Source organism: Acanthochromis polyacanthus, chromosome 22 (genome assembly GCF_021347895.1).
Source record: "Acanthochromis polyacanthus isolate Apoly-LR-REF ecotype Palm Island chromosome 22, KAUST_Apoly_ChrSc, whole genome shotgun sequence".
Taxonomy (NCBI): domain Eukaryota; kingdom Metazoa; phylum Chordata; class Actinopteri; family Pomacentridae; genus Acanthochromis; species Acanthochromis polyacanthus.
In genome coordinates, this window is record NC_067134.1 from 26353695 (window position 1) to 26370706 (window position 17012).

A 17012-nucleotide genomic window follows, 5' to 3' on the forward strand; every position below is an offset into this window, starting at 1 on the left:
TTACAAGAAAAATGGAGCGCCACTGTGGCTCCCACGATTCAGAATGACTGCGCCATCCAGCGAAACGATGCACCAATGGCGCTGTGGCGATCGGTTAGCGCAAGCCTAGTGATGGATGTTTTCTCTTGATCTCTTGGTCTTATCTGTGACCTCACCACATGTACCATAATGACTTCAATAAAACTCTTCATATGTTTTACAGGTTGAAACAAGTGATCTGAAAAATACATTTTGAAAAGGTTGTAGTTAAAAGTTCAGTGGTAAAATACTGAATATACACAGTCACTGTTAGATGTTTAGTGTATGTACCTGTCATATTAAAACATATCTACATTAACAGTGACATGCTTTGATAAGCCTCTTCCTAATGTACATGTGGAGGAACTCGCCTTTTAGCAGAGTCTTTGTCATTTTAATCCATGAACTGACCAAATCAGTTTGCTTTTTATGCATAAAAGTCGATATTAAATGGATTTTTCATTAAACCTGTGGGGCTGTACTCCATTTGTTCAGACTCTGATTTGCATAATGTTGGTCAGAGAGACATAAAGTCCCTCGTCGATGGCCTTCATATTATCTTCGGAAACTTTCCTGGGCTTGAATCTTCACATGGTCACGAGGTTTAATGGAAGTAAAATTCGCTGCTGAGGCACACAACAGAATGAAGTGGCCACTTAATCCATTTTAGTGAATAATAACGTCACTCTGCCAGTGTGCGGCAGCGTTTCCAAATGACAGTGAAAAAGTAAATGAGGTTCAGGTAGCAGCTGTGTGACATCTGACTGCACTCCAAAGAGTAAACAACACAAATTGGACAACATTATATTGCAGCCGAACACTTCGAATTGAAGAGGTGACAAATTCGTCTCAGTCATTCTTCATTTAAAATTGATTCTTGCTTGAATACATGCTGAATCAGGTAGGCTTTTAAATGTAGATTACTCTGTGCCAAACCATTTACTCGTGTTTTTAGTTGACTGAACTGCATTAAGTAGCATAACTATCCGCTACTGTCATTGTCTCACCCAACGGAAAAAGTAGGAAAAGGGTTTTTTTTGTTGGAAAAATGTGACTGCAATAATCCAGACACATACTGCAGTCCTCTACCGTTATGAAAAATAATTAAAGTGGTAATTTTCTGACCACCCTCTCTGGGAAAATGTGCAGCGTTGATCACAAGTCGTTGGCCTAAAAGCAGAGAACTCCTTCTGAGTTGAGATTGTAACAGAACAGATTGATTTTCTTCGTCCAGACAGAATTGGTGGGGAGTTTTGTAAAAATAAAACACTGGAGGTCAGTATTTTGCTTTTGAGAACTAATTTAAAGCTCAGCCTGATGACAAAGTATTGATAACGTACTTCACCGTTGTCTTGAAAAGCTAGTTACTGAAGCTAAGAAAGAACAAAACAGATATATATTACAAAGACTCTGGTAAGTTCTTTCACTCATCCCTGATATGGTCACATTTTCAAATGAACCTCCAAGTGTCTTGGTTGATTGTTGAAGAAGCCACTTCAATGTGTTTTACCAGAGATGATCACCAATAACAATAAAGAACCTTTTAGCTACAAGCTGGTAACTGGTTATAACCACAAAATAGTTTGGATCAAAACTCCAAGTCAAACAGAACGTGTTTGTTTTTACACTTCAGTCCAGTCCTTATGCTAAGCTAAGCTAACTGACTGGCTACAACCAACAGACAGACTAGAGCAGCATGAATGTCCTCAGCTAACACTTACAGGGCGAGAACAGAGAGCGTCACAGACTACATCAGCTTCTGTGTGGACTTCATTGTACCAGCTGGGACGGTACGTTGTTACCAAATAACAAGCTGTGGGGAACTAAGGACATCAAAGCCGTTCGAAACGCCAAGAAGAAGACATTCAGGGCTGGCAGTAGTGAGGAGGTTAGAACAATACAGGATTCACTTGACGGTGAAAATCAGAAAAGCAGGGAAAGATGCAACACAAGAGAGGTCAAAACAGGAACAAGGGCCATCACTGGTTTCAGGTCAGTTGGGAATAGAAGAGTCAAAGGCAGCGTGGACTGGGCCGATGAACTCAATCTGTCCTCCTCATCAACCCTGCTGCTGTCTGCCTGCAACAACCACCACCTAATCCCTCCTTACAGCCTTTCACCCTTCTGAGACCCCTCCCTGGTCTACAGGATTACCCCACTCTCTAAACTCGTGAGTCCACCCCCTCCTCTATTCATGCCATTCACGTCACAGCTGACCATGTTTGGGGACAGCTGGTGAGACTCCTTAGGAGGCTCAAAGCCAATGTTACTCAGCTATGTGGAGTACTTCCCCAGGTTTTCAACATGAGCCTGAGTCTGTAGAGCGTCCCTGAGCTGTAGAAGATGTCCTGCCTCGTTCCTGCGGCTCCAAAGACTACAGACCAGTGGCACCGACCTCCCGCTTCATGAAGACCCTGGAGAGACTTGCCTTGGAGCAGCTCTGGCCCGTAATTAAACCATTCTTGGACCCTTGATGATGGAGGATGCCATCATTCACCTGCTCAACCACAGTACGCCCACCTGGAAAAGCCACCAACCACTGTGACAGTCATGTTTTCTGACTTCTCCAGTCGATTTACCCCCATGCGTCCAGTTCTGTGGGGTGAGAAGCTCAATGCGATGCAGGTGGATGCCCCCTGGTGGCCTGTTGACTATCTGACAATCAGACCACAGTATTTGCTCTTACAGCTCTGGGGCTCCACAGCTGATGGTCCTCCTTCTTCTTCTTCTCTTCACCCTTTACATCACCAACTTCATTCATCTCCAGAAGTTTTCTGATGACTCCAGTAGTTGGATGTATCAGCAGGCCACGAGACAAAGATGTGAGTGGAACCATCTACGGCTCAATGTGACGAAGACCAAGGAGCTAACTGTGGACCTCAGGTGGACCCTTGTTTCCATTCACATATCTAAGTGACCCCAAACTTTCAAACAGCAAATTTTTGTACTGCAAACACTGAAAAATGTTCATCTCACAAGGAAAGACTGAAACAGAATCAGAGTAAGGGGTGAGAAAAAAATTAAGAAGTTTGACTACCTTCCTTTCAACAAAAAGCAAAATTAAACAGCTATCTAATGCAGCTAATACATGCAGAATATTACACTTTTCTACATAACACTGCAGAGACTAGCAAGGTTTGAGGGCTTCTCCTACCCGATGAGTGTCCAGCTGTGTCTGCACTGCAGGGACGTCGCCCCCTACAGGCGGCTCTTGTTCCAGCTGTTGACTTTTCAGCCTCAGCCAGTTCAGGAGCTCCTGCAGCGACATGTGGAGCCTCTTCCAGGGGGCCATCTCAGAGTCCAGATGGGCTCTTGAAATGCAAAAATTAGGCGTTTTTTTTTTTTTTTTAACTCAGTACAAAATCAAACCATTTTGACCACTTGGGCCCCCGGTATTCCCTCACCTCATGCTCAGGGTCTTGTTGCGCAGGTCGTTCCAGCGCTGGCTCATGTCGCCCAGACGTCTCCGGAGCATAGCGCCATCCTCAGTTTCCCCCACCGAGCTCAGGATCCTCTGGCCGTTTTCATCCAAGGAGTGATAGAGCTCGGTGTGGCCGTCGATCTCTGCCTCGAGGTCCTGGTCACAGACAGACACACACATGGACCAGTAAGTACCAGTAGGAGTCTGTAGAAGAACATCTGGACCAAAAAATTCTGTAATTCTGGAATGCACAGTGATGGAATCAGGTTCTGAGAGAAAAATTTACGACATAAAAGCTACAGCCACCAGGATTGGGCTATAATAGAGGCCTTAAGCTTTGTTATCAGCTGTAATTAACTGATTTCCAAGACTGATGCATCATTTACTGACGCTTTATGGATAAATATGAAATCACCAACGGGGCAGGAGTTCATTTGCTCCTCCAGATCTCATTAATGGCATACAACCAATCCATAAAGCATTAGTGAATGATTTATTATTTATAAAAGGTGCCTGGTTATAAGGTGGCACCATAAATTATTCAGGCACTTTAAGTTCAGTCGGTCATTTGCATTCACACTATCGGCAAGTATTGGGCAACAAACACTTTCCACATGTTCTCCAGATTTCTAATGGAAGGAAAGAGTGCAATGCTAACGACGGCAGCAGAAAGCAAGTGGATTTAATGAAGTACTTTAGCGTACCGGAGCACAATTTAGAGATATTTCCTGCGTCTACAACATTCCACAGGGAAATGTTGTACTTTTGAGTCCACCACATTTATTTTGACAGCTGCAGTTAATATTTATTTCACAACTAAGACTGTGGACTTTTCTTCACATCAGACAGCTGAGTCTCACAGAAAAAAATCACAGTATACAAGCTGCAGTTAAAACAGTTTTTATCCTCAGGTTCAGGACTGAGTTCCGTCACAGCTGTCAGGATATTATTATTGTTCTGTTGGTAGCATATCATTAATATATTACGGGTAATCTTGCTGTTTATTCTTACATTTATCAGGCATTATATATATCACTTAATGTACCATCCATTCATGCCTGAATGAATCTGTGAGGAACATTAATGTAAAAATCATCTGTTTTAATGACAGAATGGTTTAATTTTATAGATTGATGAAGGCGTGGTTTTTTTATATAACAGTGCAAATGTGTCTGCAGAAGACATCTGTTCTCTATGGAAAAGTGAAATTCATTTAAACAAGACGACATGGTCATCAATATCCCCCGCCACATGTGATGTCTATGAGTCTATATCCAAAATAGTGATCAAGGGCCATAACTCTGTTAAATATTATCGCACAGGTCTCATTTTCGAACTTGATCAAGGTGTCCATGGTGTGAAGCTACACACTAAATTTCTTAATCCTAGCTGTAATAGTTTCCGAGAAAAGCTGTCCCCTTCATCTCGGACGGACGGACGGACGGACGGACGGACGGACGGACGGACACATGGACGGAGGCCAGGTGTCCCTTTACTTCTCTTTAAGTCTGCGTTGACATTTTGTTTTGTTTCAGAGAAACTTCTGCAATCACAGAGTTGTAACTCAAATTTGTATGATGCTAGGACGTGTTACCTTGCTGCCCTTTATTTTTTAAAAGCTGACAAAAGCAATGAAAAGTGTCTTCAGAGGAACATTTCCTGTGCAGGAAAGTTTACCCCACTAGGGGGAAGTTGGAGACCTGAGAGAGAAACGGGTCAATTTAACACGCAAAAAGCAGAAAGCACTGAAGACAGTAAAGGTGTAGAGCAGTAAATCACCTGCTGTGTTGAATTAATTTCTAGAAAGTTCCATACAGATTTCCCTGTGATCCTTGTATCAAATCCAACCTGAAGTTTAAGTCACCTGCGATTATTTCAGCATATTTTTTGGGAGAATGCTTCCAAACTGACCTGAAAAGCCTCATAGGGAAGAAAACAAGCTAAATTTGAAACTGAATTAATATGGAAAGAACTCTTTCACAAGTTGGTAGATTTTTAGCTTGAAAACAGCGTTATATCTCACTGAACTTTCTTGCCATATAGACTGATACTAAAACTTATTTTGCAAACGTTAAGAGCATGTAAAAGAAATGATACTGACAGCTGAAACTCACACAAATTAGCTGAGCCCAACACCCACTGAGAACTTTTTAGAACTTTCAGTTACAAAAGAACAATGCTAGACTGCTTATTCCCAACCTGAACATGGTACACCTTCCTGCGCAGCATCTTCCAAGCTTTACTCTGGGATTCCAAAATTATACATCAAGACGCAGAGGGAGCATGATCTTCTTCTTCTCTATTCCCAAAAGACTCGGTCCCAGTGTGGCAGCATAAGAATGCCCTTTGTTTAAACGTATGTGTGACAGTGAGAGAGATTTGAGATGAATAGGAAGGGAGGGAGAGTCATCGAGGGATGGAGGGAGAGTTAGCTCCACATAAAGAGGGAGATGGAGCTGAAGAGTCGGGCTGAATTAGAGAGACGGAGATAGAGGAGCAGGAAAAAAAGGCAGAGAGGACTTGAAAGGGGGCATAAAACGATGAGTGCGCTCATTTTCCAATTAAACTTTATCTGCATGTGGCGCTGTAGCCCCAGAGTGTGTGCACCCACTGGATGCTACGCTGCGTTGCCAGCCACCGATATAATTGGACACAGAAGACTATCTCAGGGCTCCACACAGTGCTGCTGTTGTGTTGAAAGAGCTGTGTGCATGCGTGTGTGTGTGTGTTTGTGTGTGTGACAAGGAAACATGAACAGACATCAATTTGTAACTGTGTTTAAAAATTCATTTCCAAAACGCTGCATGTGTGTTTCCTTTCCAGTACCTCTGCTGTGTGTGTGTGTGTGTGTGTGTGTGTGTGCGTGTGCGTGTGTGTGTGCATATTTGTGCGCCGTTCCACCAGAAGCTGTGTGTGGGTGCAGGGTGAGGGCCGAGGGTCAGAATATGTTCTCTTGCAGAACAGAGCCTTCCCTTCAACACCCACGTCGCAGTGGGGGCAAATCTGCATTTCTCTGCCAGGCGGCGACGGACCAATGAGAACTCTTCATGCTGCGATGTCAGCATTCCTGTCATACCAGCTGGGGCAGAGAGATGAGGAAGTCTGGAACTGAAGTCAAAAACTGGAAGCGGTGGTTGTCTGGCATGATTCCACAGTCATTACTGATTTCATTTTCTTGATTTTAGCTTGATGAGTGGACTTTTCTTTGCAGAACATGTCGATTAAACAGAGTAGGCAGAACACCATCCATCCATCCATACATCCATACATGCCAGGTCATTCCAGATGTTCCTTTCCCCAGCGATGTTTTCCAGCTCTTCCTGGGGGATTCCAAGATGTTCCCAGGCCAGATGAGATACAAAATCCCCGGGTTCTCCTCCCAGGTGGATGTGTTCAGAAAACCTCCAAAGGAAGTCTCCTTGGAGGCCTCCGAATCAGATGTCCAAACCACCTCAACTGGCTCCTTTCGACGTGAAGGAGCAGCAGCTCTACTCCGTGCTCTCTCCAGACATCCAACCTTCTCACCCAAGTATCTGCAATCTCATTGTTTCGGTCACTATCCAGAGCTCATGACCATAGATGAGGGTTGTAACGTAGATGGACTGGTAGATGGAGAGCTTCGCCTTGCCGCTCCATTTTCTCATCATTCGTGAACAAGATCCTGAGATACTTGAACTCCTTCGCTTGGGGAAGCAAGTCTTCCTCAACCTGGAGGGATCAATCCACTGGTTTCCAGCAGAGAACCATGGCCTCGGACTTGGAGGTGCTGATCTGCATCCCCACCACTTCACACTTCTCTGCAAACTGCTCCAGTGCTGCTGAAGGTAATGATCTGATGAGGCCAACAGAACCACATGATCCACAAAAAGCAAAGAAGCGATCCTGAGGTCCCCATATCCGACACCTTCCTCACCCGGGCTGCGCTTTGAGATCCTGTCCATGAACACTAGAAATAGGCTCGGAGACAGAACACCTTTTTCTGATAATGAAGTTTGAGGTCCTGCAGGCGATCTCCTAAATTCCTCTTCTTCTGTTCCATGTCAATCATTCCTGCTGCTCCAAACTGAAAATGGATCCACGAAGATAGATGTTTCTCGGCAGCAGGATTGTAGCGGTAAAGGGTAAAATGAATGCTGCTAAGTATCGGGAAATCCTGGAGGACAACCTGATGTTGTCGGCAAGAGAATTAAGACTTGGGAGAAGATCTATTTTTCATCAAGACCATCACTGACCCCAGTCACACAGTCAAAGCTACACAGAGAGGCAACAGGGTGAAGCCCAGACCTTTACCTGATCTGAGGATGTTCCCTGACAGAGGTTGAGTAGCTTCAGAAAGAAGAATAGGGTCAAATTTCAATGTCCAGATACGCAAGACTGATTCAGACTTATCCAGACCGGCTCAAACCGCAGACTCATACAGTCATTTATTTTATATTTGTAGTTAAGTCTGTTTTCTTTTATTGTAAACATCTGTTAAAAAAGCCAAATTTAATTGACCATGATTTAATGTACATAACCCTCATGTCCTGAGTTCTTCTATTTTTCTGCACTGTACAGCTCTTCTCCTATTTTCTGTGTAAAACATAATGATAAAACACAAACACTATGATAAGCAGCCAGAATTTATATGTAACAAGTCAGTGTGAGAAGAAATCTGAATATGAACTTCTCAAAATGACTCATTTTGACTCATAATTAATCATCAGTAATAATCATTTCCATCTCCAGGAGAAGGTAAATTATTTCCAGTGAGCTGCACAGGATCATTGTGTTGTCATGCAGCTGATATTCATGGCTTGTGTTCAGTATGTGTTGATTAGGTATGCTTGAATAAAAGAGCGAGAGCTGTTTGGCCTTGTGTTTCTGCAGGCTGACTGCAAACACCCTGATGAATATGCAGAGCTGCTGTGAAAATCAATGTCGTAGTAACACAATAAACAAGCAGGTCGCTCAGTTACATCTTAATATGTGTGACTGGAAAACACTCAGAGGAGCTGTGCACAGCCTGGGACCAGACGGAGGAAGAAGGAGCTCGGTGCACATGCATTCGTGTGTGTGTGTGTGTGTGTGTGTGTGTGTGTGTGTGTGTGTGTGTGTGTGTGTGTGTGTGTGTGTGTGTGTGTGTGTGTGTGTTACCCTCCACTGAGCCAGCAGGTTTCTGGCCGCTTCCGGCTGCTCCTTGTTGGTGGCATCAATTAAAACGTTGCATGTCGTCTCAGCCTCCGTCAGCCAGTTGAGGAACTTCTCGAGGTCGAGGTAAAAGTGCTGCAGCAGCTTAAGAGCTGCTTCCAAGGCTGCCTCCCGGTCCGAAACACTGGAGAGAGAGCGCAAGATCCATGTTAACAAGATACGTAAGCTGATGGGTCATAAATAAACAAAGCAATAACAGGCTAGAGTAGCAATAGACAGAGCGTCCCTTTGTCAGCATGTCATGGCATTCAAAGGACAATACTACGGAGAACGTTTAGTTTAGTTTTTTCAATTGAGAGAAACATTTTTTTACAAAGATAGCACCTTGAGTAATCCAAAACAACACTTACAAAGCAAGAAAAGCACGGATTTGTGGTAAAATAAACACAATTCATGGATATACACAAGAAAAACATTCAGAGAACTCAGTCATATCGTTTCTGAAGGATGAGATCTTGAAAAAAAATTGTGGCAGAAATCACGGCATGATAGAGTGTGTCCATTTAATATAGATGTACCCACAAACAAATTGACGTTGCGCTGAGCACAGGCGTGTGTTATGCATGTGTATGTTATGTACGGATACCGAATCGTGTGACGTAAATACGTGTAAATACTACAAAGGTCTGTTGATCAGTTCATCACTTTGTGCATGACTTTGTTTAGCTAGTGCTAAAATAACTGTTCGATCCGTGCTTTTATCTTGAAGGCATTTTTTTTTGATGTTACGGGATTTTATTTTTGGTACAATTCCCGCAGCACAGGAAGTGTTTATCTAAGAAGAGGTTTCTTGACATGACGAAAAGCCTGAAAATTAATGTCAGGATGGAAGGAAAACGGCTACACCCAGAAACACCCCCACAACTTAATCAACTGTTTCTTGTATCATTTCCGACGGATACGTCCTGATAAGTCTTCAGCAGTGGATTTGTAGTAGGATCGCAATCGTGATCATCCGCAGGCAGCTGATGTTCACTTGTTGTCATGGTTACATTGATGTTGTGCCGCTATCTCACAATGATACAGAAATCTTTAACAAATCCATGGATCCAGACTAAAAGCTGCATCACTGCCAAAATCTAATCACATGGTCCTTGTGTCATTTCTGACCTTTCCTGAAAACTTCATCCAAATCCGTCAGTCCATTTTTGAGTAATATTGCTAACAGACAGACAGACAGATTTCAGCAGTCAGAAATGATACGACTGAGCAGCCTTGGTGGAGTACTGCTCTCTGAGTGCTTTTCTTGTTCCTATATGCTGCCAGTGTTCTCTTTAATTTTCCGTCATGTGTTCAGACAAGTTGCAGAGAGTGTTTCTATATAATAAGCAATAATAATAATACTATGTCCGGTCACCGTTTGTTGATGTGCGTCCAGGTGGCCACCATGTTGTCGTTGACCTGGGTGACCTTGTGCGTGTCGTCGTTGGCGTAGAGCGTTAGCAGTTTGTGGGCCAGACCGTTGGTTTCATCCACCTGTCCCTGCCACTGCTGCAGCTCCTTCACAAAGAGCTGAAGAAGAGAAAAAAGAAGGAAACTGACGGATTAACGCAAATGAATGTGATGATTCACTCACACATTTACATGCCTTTGGTGACATCCAACGTGGATGAGTAATACCCTATTTTTTCACCATCGGTTTATAAATCTCCCGTTCAAAGTGGAAAAATTGCTTTTAGATTGAGTCAGATGAGACATTCATGCAGCATGGGCCCACCTTAAGCTCAGCGTTCTGCTTCTTCAGTGCGTCCACCGTGTACGTGATGCCCTGCCATGACTCCAGCCGTTCGCTGGCTTGTTTGATGAGAGGATCCACCCTCTTCTTTGCATCCAGCCAGTTGGTTGAGTCCTGCAGCATGTTGTGGAGCTGCTTTTTCCTGTCGGAGAGTTTGGTCTGAGAGTCTTCCCAGTGAGTCTGGAGCCTGTCAACTATGGAGACAGAAAAAAGAACATTTCAACAAGGACCAAACCTATAACATGCTTGAATTTGTCCACGGACTGACTTATCTTACTCGGAATCTTAAGGGCCTGAATCCAAAAAGGGAACAATTACAGGAGATTTTTGGCCACTGGTGGGTAGATTCCGTGGATTTGTACAGGTAAATAAAAACGTAAAGAAGGAATATTGTTGAAAATGGCAAAGTTGGGCTTCTGCAACATCTACTTTCTATTTCCCAGATCAGCTCGATCCACTCAAAACCCACAGGATCCGAAAGATCTAGACGTTCCTTACACACGTCCTTATGGGTCACAACTTCTTTGGTGGTGCAAGGAGGACCAACACATTGGTTTATAGCTGAAATTTGGCTAGGATGTACTCGAGGCATGGGTGGTCAAAAGTTATCAAAATGATCCCTAAAAGTCTGAGGGCATGGAAATGGTGGCTGGTGGCATTTCCACAATCTGCCAGGACACAGGAAACGCTGTGTAGCTAGCCTGTACATGCTCCAATCTGCTTTAAACTGTACATGTGTGATCAGACTCCAGCCCTGATCACATCCTTATGGTGATATAAAGCCACAGTCATAGCGCCACCTGGTGGATGGACAGCAAGTACTATCTAACTAGCCTGTACATGCTCCAGTCTGCCTCAAATTTTACATGTGCGATCTAAGTCGGGCCCTCATCACATACATAGTCCAAAATACACTCTTAGTCACAGCGCCACCTGGTGGAAATGCTTGGATTCGCTGACCAGCCAGGATGCAGCTTTAATTTCCTCTGCTGTCCAGCTGTTGGTGTCCCAGCAACGCTACTCAACAAGAGAATGACGTGCTAGGATTATGCTTCATCATCATGGGAAATGTTGGTGGTGAATGAAGCTTGGAAAATATCCATCATCCTAGCCTGGAACAACAGAAGCTCTACCCTCTATGAGAAATTCTGTAATGTGTGTGAGGTATGCATATTTTCCTGCATCTAACCTTCACTATCCTACATAAATTCAAGTGTCCCATGCATATAACGCGTACATAAGGGACCAGTGAACCACATTCTTGTTTCAGAAGTGTTCAGTCATCTATCACAAGTGAATGACATTGCATGCAGCTTGTAGATATTGGTGTAAAGGGGGTGGGAGCTTAATAAGTTTTACTTCTCCCCACTCCCTTTCGAGCTTTTGTTTTTCTTTTTGTGTGGGTTTTTTGTGTGGGGTTTCTTTTTTTTTCTTTTTTTCTTTTGTATGTTTGATATGTTTATGAGGATCAAAGAAACTGTATCAACACATCTTGAAATAGTAGAAAACTGCCAAAGTACTGTTCACAACATGTATAATTTTTACCTTGTAAAAGCTCGAAATAAACTCAAAACTCAAACTCAATGGATTCATCTCTCCGTTTCAATTGGCATTAATCTATCAAAGTACTGGAACAATGGTAGCTTTGTGTCTTTAGCAAAAACAGCATCTTCCAATGAGATCATGCCATGACGAGTGTGTATTGAACTTACTGCGTTCAGTAATAGCATTGCGTGTCTCCTGGTTGCTCGTTTTGTTCTTGAGGTTCTGGGCTGCTGTGACTTGTTTTTCCAGGAGTGGGCGCCTGTGGTCCATCTCCTGCAGGGATGACTGAAACGGCACAATCACTGTTTTAATTTCACGGCAAATTAACACATTACTGTGCACACTTTAACAATAAAAGTAACAACTGGAATGCAATGCATGCAGTCTTGGATGTTGTTTTTTTTTATTTATCAGGGTATACTGATGTACAGAAATGTGTTGGCCTGCTTTCTGGGCACATGTTTTCCCAGTAAGTAAACATCAGCAGCACTCAGTCCACCGTGGGTTTAGACGTCCTAACCTTGAGCTGGCTGATGTTGCTGTTAATATCGTCGAGGTCGGCCACCACCACCCGCTTGTTCTGCACCATGTTATCCAGCATGGTCAGCCAGTCGGTGAGCTCAGCCCAGGACTTGTTGAACTGAGCCAGCGCTGCGGATTCAGGTTGGGAGCTTCCTGTCAGGCCTTCATCTGGAACACAAATGCAATGTTCAAATATTCAGATCCTTAATTATGTAAAATACTAATACCACAGTGTACGCATGATGTTTCAATTAAAATTTGAAATAAAATTTGAAGTGAAATGACTTGTATTGTGCTCCATCCCAGCAAATTAAAGAAAGTCCAAAGAGTATGTTTTTCAATTTTTCAGTAATTTCAATACATTTAAAGTATGCCTCCTCTGTATGGATAGAAAATTGTCATTTTACCAAACACTATCTACAACCAAAGACACAAATGCAGATAGGCTTCTCAGCGGTTATTCAACATGTTTCATTATGACCAGTTCCAAAAATAATTAATGAAATAATGATAGAAAAAATATCTCTTCTGTATTAGAAAATAAATAATGTCCTCGTGCCAGTCAATTTAGTAGCCCAATGAAACACAGTGAAAACCAGGAAATTTTCATCATTTTATAAAAAAACAACCTGGACTAGGTTCGGCCACCTTGGATATACCTACAGCTAAATGCTAGTTTAGCTGCTAGCTTTGTGTGCTGCCAGTGTTAGCTAAGCCTGCTCTTGTTGTCCCATATGGCTTGATCTTGGTCAAAACTTTAGCTTAGCTTTGCTCATCTGTTCCTTGTCTTTAGCTTTGCCTTTTCCTGTTTGCCACCCAGCATTAGCTCAAGGGCCTTAGCTTTAGCCTCATGTCTGGCTCCTCTTGCTAGCTTAGTTGCTTGTATTGTCAGCCCATAGTTTTGAAAGTTTTGTGCTCCAGTTAGCTCCTTTTCCTGGTCACTATCGATTGTCTCTAGTTCATCTAGCTTTGTGTTAGCTCTGTCTACTGGATTAGTATCGCCTAGCTCTTTCCTGCTAGCCTAGCCTGTTGTCTGGGGCTGGGAGGTTATCTACTCATGAGGAACATAGTGGAATGGCAGTAGTAATCGTTCAAACCATACATGATCTTTCAGTGAAAGTATTTAAGTGTAATCTGGAAAAGCACTTAAAGCATTAAAAGTAAAAGTGTGACTATTGTATCAGATTATTACCACTCTATTTTAATAGGACTGATTATTTTAATCATGGATTATTCTGCAGATGAGTTTCTCAATTAATCATCTCATTGTTTGCTTTTTAAGAATTAAAAAATGTAAAACAAATTGCCGCCATAGCCCAAAGTGACATCTTTCCGATTCTTGATTTGTCAAACAAATAGTCCAAACTTTGTAATTACACACATCTATATGAAAGAAAGTCAAATAATTAATAAGAAATGCTGAGAAATGCTAAGAATGTTTATGCTGTGCTTAATGACAAAATCTAGTGGAACAAAGTTTGAGACATTTTAGGCTTGACCCTCTACAAAGGACATCAAAGTTATCCTGAGCCTAGTCCTAGCCCTGAAGCCATTTTTTTTAATAATACAACTATCCAAAATTGTCACACAAAAGGGGAATACAAATCACACACGAGACAACAAATTCACTAAAGAATCTGATGTCTTACTGGCTTTTTTGGCTACGAGCAGAGCAGCCATTCTCTCCTTGTGCTGCTGCAAAAGCTCCAGGATCACTGTCCAGTCTTCCCTTAGCTTCCCATATTTCACCTGCAATCCGATACACAGAAACACACACATGTGAAGATAAAGGCTTTAATTCTGATAGAGCAAGCTGAGGTGGAGAACGTTCAGCAGAATACAACCGCGTGTCCTATTTTCTGACATACATTTTAGAAATGCATAATATGGACTTGATGGAGTGTTTGCTGCAAAGCTGGTAGTGAGATAAAAGGGACAAGATTCATTTCATTACCCTGGGGAATATAGCAGGAAAGCATATTTAGCGCTAAGATTGTCTTCTAAGCCGGAGGTGTCAAATTCATTTTAGTTAAGTTGCCTTACTCAGCCCACTTTGATCTCAAGCGGGCCGGACCAGAAAAATCAGAACATAATAACCTGTAAATAAGCACAGCTTTTCCAATTTTTGAATTTGTTTTAGTTAAAAAAAAGTACACTCTGAAAATATTCACAATGAAGGAATTATCTTTTTACAAAACATTATGGACAACCTGAAATTTCTGACGAAAAAGAAGTCCAGTTTTAGCAATATTATGTCTCAATTTATCATTCACATAAAATACATTACAAAAATGAGACACAAAATGACAAATGACAGCAACGAAACAAAACAACAGAGACAAAAAATTAGACAAAAAGGTAGAAAGCAACAAAAAATGGACAAACGACACAAAATGAGACCAAAAAATGACACAAATAAGATCAAAAAAATTACAAAAAATGGATAAACAACATAAGTGAGACAGAAAACACAAAATGACACACAGGATGCACGAAACAATGAATAAAGCAAAACACAAAATGACAAAAATAAGACAAAAAACACAAGTGAGACAAAATGGAAACACAAAAACAAGAGACAAACAACAAAAGTCAGACAAAAACATGACAAAACGTTGCAAAAATGAGACACAAAATAACAAAAGAACAATCTAGTATTTTACTTTCTGATCCAAACAACTTGTCATGGTCTAGAAATGATTTTAAATTTATAGTTTTACTAATTTACAACCTGCAGTTAATGTCTTCTCTGTGATTTTTACACTTTGAGGGCCGGATTGGACCCTCTGGAAGGTCGCTGTTGGCCCACAGGCCTCATGTTGGACACCCCTGGTCTTAGCAATCACTCCTCATCATTACAAAGACTACATTTCAGAAACTGACAAATTAAATCTATTTAATTTGATTCTGCATGTCTGTCCTTACAGATTCCTTCACAGTTAACAGCAGCTGAAGAAGAATACACGCCATGAGACTGAGTGTGTTCCATTTCCTCACCATGATCGGTTGGCCGGGAGGAGTGTCCTTGAACATCTGATCTGCTCGGTCCAAAACCGACTCCACTTCTGGATGCTTGACTTGCACTTCCTCGATGAGCTGGTAAAGCAAAGAGCAAAACTAAACTGTAAGAAGGCTTGAGATTTCAACTCTGGCTCAGGATCAAACGCGACGGTAACAGTCTTTTGTGAGTGTCCTACTCTGGGTGGTGGATCCTCGGGGCTCTGCTCCAGCTTCGCTCTGGTGTTGGATGCCCAGGCCGACAGGTCGTCCAGCTGACCCTGAAGTTTCTCCAGCTCCTTTAGTAGTCTCTCCATCTCCAGCTGACGCTCAGGCAGAGCTTTGGACACCTAAACAAAGACAGGGATTAGTCAGAGAAACTGAAGGGGAAAGTTTGGATTTGCTGGTTAGTTATTTTTGGGCCTTTTTGCCTTAAATATAGAGCAAAGTGGAGAGAGAGACATGAAATGAAGGGAGAAGAGTGGGGGAAAAACATGTAATAAATAATCATGGGTCAGACCAGAACCAATGATCGCTGCATTGGGGATGACAGACCTTGTTCATGAGTCACCCGCTCAACCTGGGGTAATTTTAACATTTACCTACACTGGTCAGTGACTTTAATCCAGTCTGGAGCATATGTTACTTTCCTATCTTTAATCAAGAGCACGATCTTTCAGTTTGAGATCATTATTGTGACTCCGCAGAAGAGGAGAAGCCTCGGTGAAGTTATTTGACGGTCGGTGTCTGTTAGCAACATTAGTCAAAAACAGACTAACGCATTTGGATGAAATTTTCAGAGGAGGCCAGAAATGACACTAGGACCAACTTAATAGATTTTGGCAGTGATGCGGCTTACAATCTGGATCCACGGATTTGTTAAAGATTTCAGTATCATTGCGAGATAGTGAAATGTCGTCACTGTGCCTGATGCTCAAACATGAACATTAGGCACCTCGTTTACGCACATCATAGTAACATGCAAACCTCCTTGTAGAAAACATAAAACTCTTTATATCCTCCATTTTCAAGCTATGACTGCGTTGAGAATAACAACAGAAAGAAAGGAGAAAAAAACGGAGAAGAAATGTGGGTTTGAAGCAGGTCTGTACAGTCAAAGGTCACAAGTGTTGGGACAATCTGAGCGGCGGCTGATGAACCTCGACTTTTCTGAACTCTTAATGTTTAAATACAGGTTTTTCTTTTCTCAGTACTTGTGAGTTTGACTAAAGAAGGACTGCACTTGACTACAATTGAACACTACGTCAGCTGCCTGTTGACAAACAATTAAATGACGGCGATCCTACAACAAATTGACCACTGTGGACCACGAATTTTTAAAGATTTCATCCGTCCGAAATCACACAACGACTGAGCCGTCTTGATAGAGTACTGCTCTCTGAGTGCTTAGCTTGTTTTTCGTTTTATGTTCAGAACTTGCTTTCCCTCAAAATGCTGCTTCCTCTCTAAACTAGCCCATGCTGAAGTACAAACCTGCTCTGCTCCTGGCCCGCCCATAGACTGGTCCTGCCCCTAGTTGCTCTCCGGTCCAGCCTGTTTGATGACGCTTTTTACGTCACTGGC

At 42.3% G+C, this 17012-nt stretch overlaps 1 protein-coding gene across 1 annotated transcript in view; it reads right to left on the reverse strand.

The window, feature by feature from the left end:
* Window positions 1-17012, reverse strand: part of LOC110960948 (dystrophin-like) — a 221941-nt gene that overhangs the window by 62879 nt on the left and 142050 nt on the right. The window contains 10 exon segments of the mRNA XM_051943268.1: window positions 3173-3329; window positions 3423-3595; window positions 8576-8753; window positions 9987-10141; window positions 10347-10558; window positions 12077-12194; window positions 12430-12599; window positions 14081-14180; window positions 15429-15527; window positions 15629-15778. Of these exon segments, the coding sequence (XP_051799228.1) occupies window positions 3173-3329; window positions 3423-3595; window positions 8576-8753; window positions 9987-10141; window positions 10347-10558; window positions 12077-12194; window positions 12430-12599; window positions 14081-14180; window positions 15429-15527; window positions 15629-15778 (1512 nt within the window).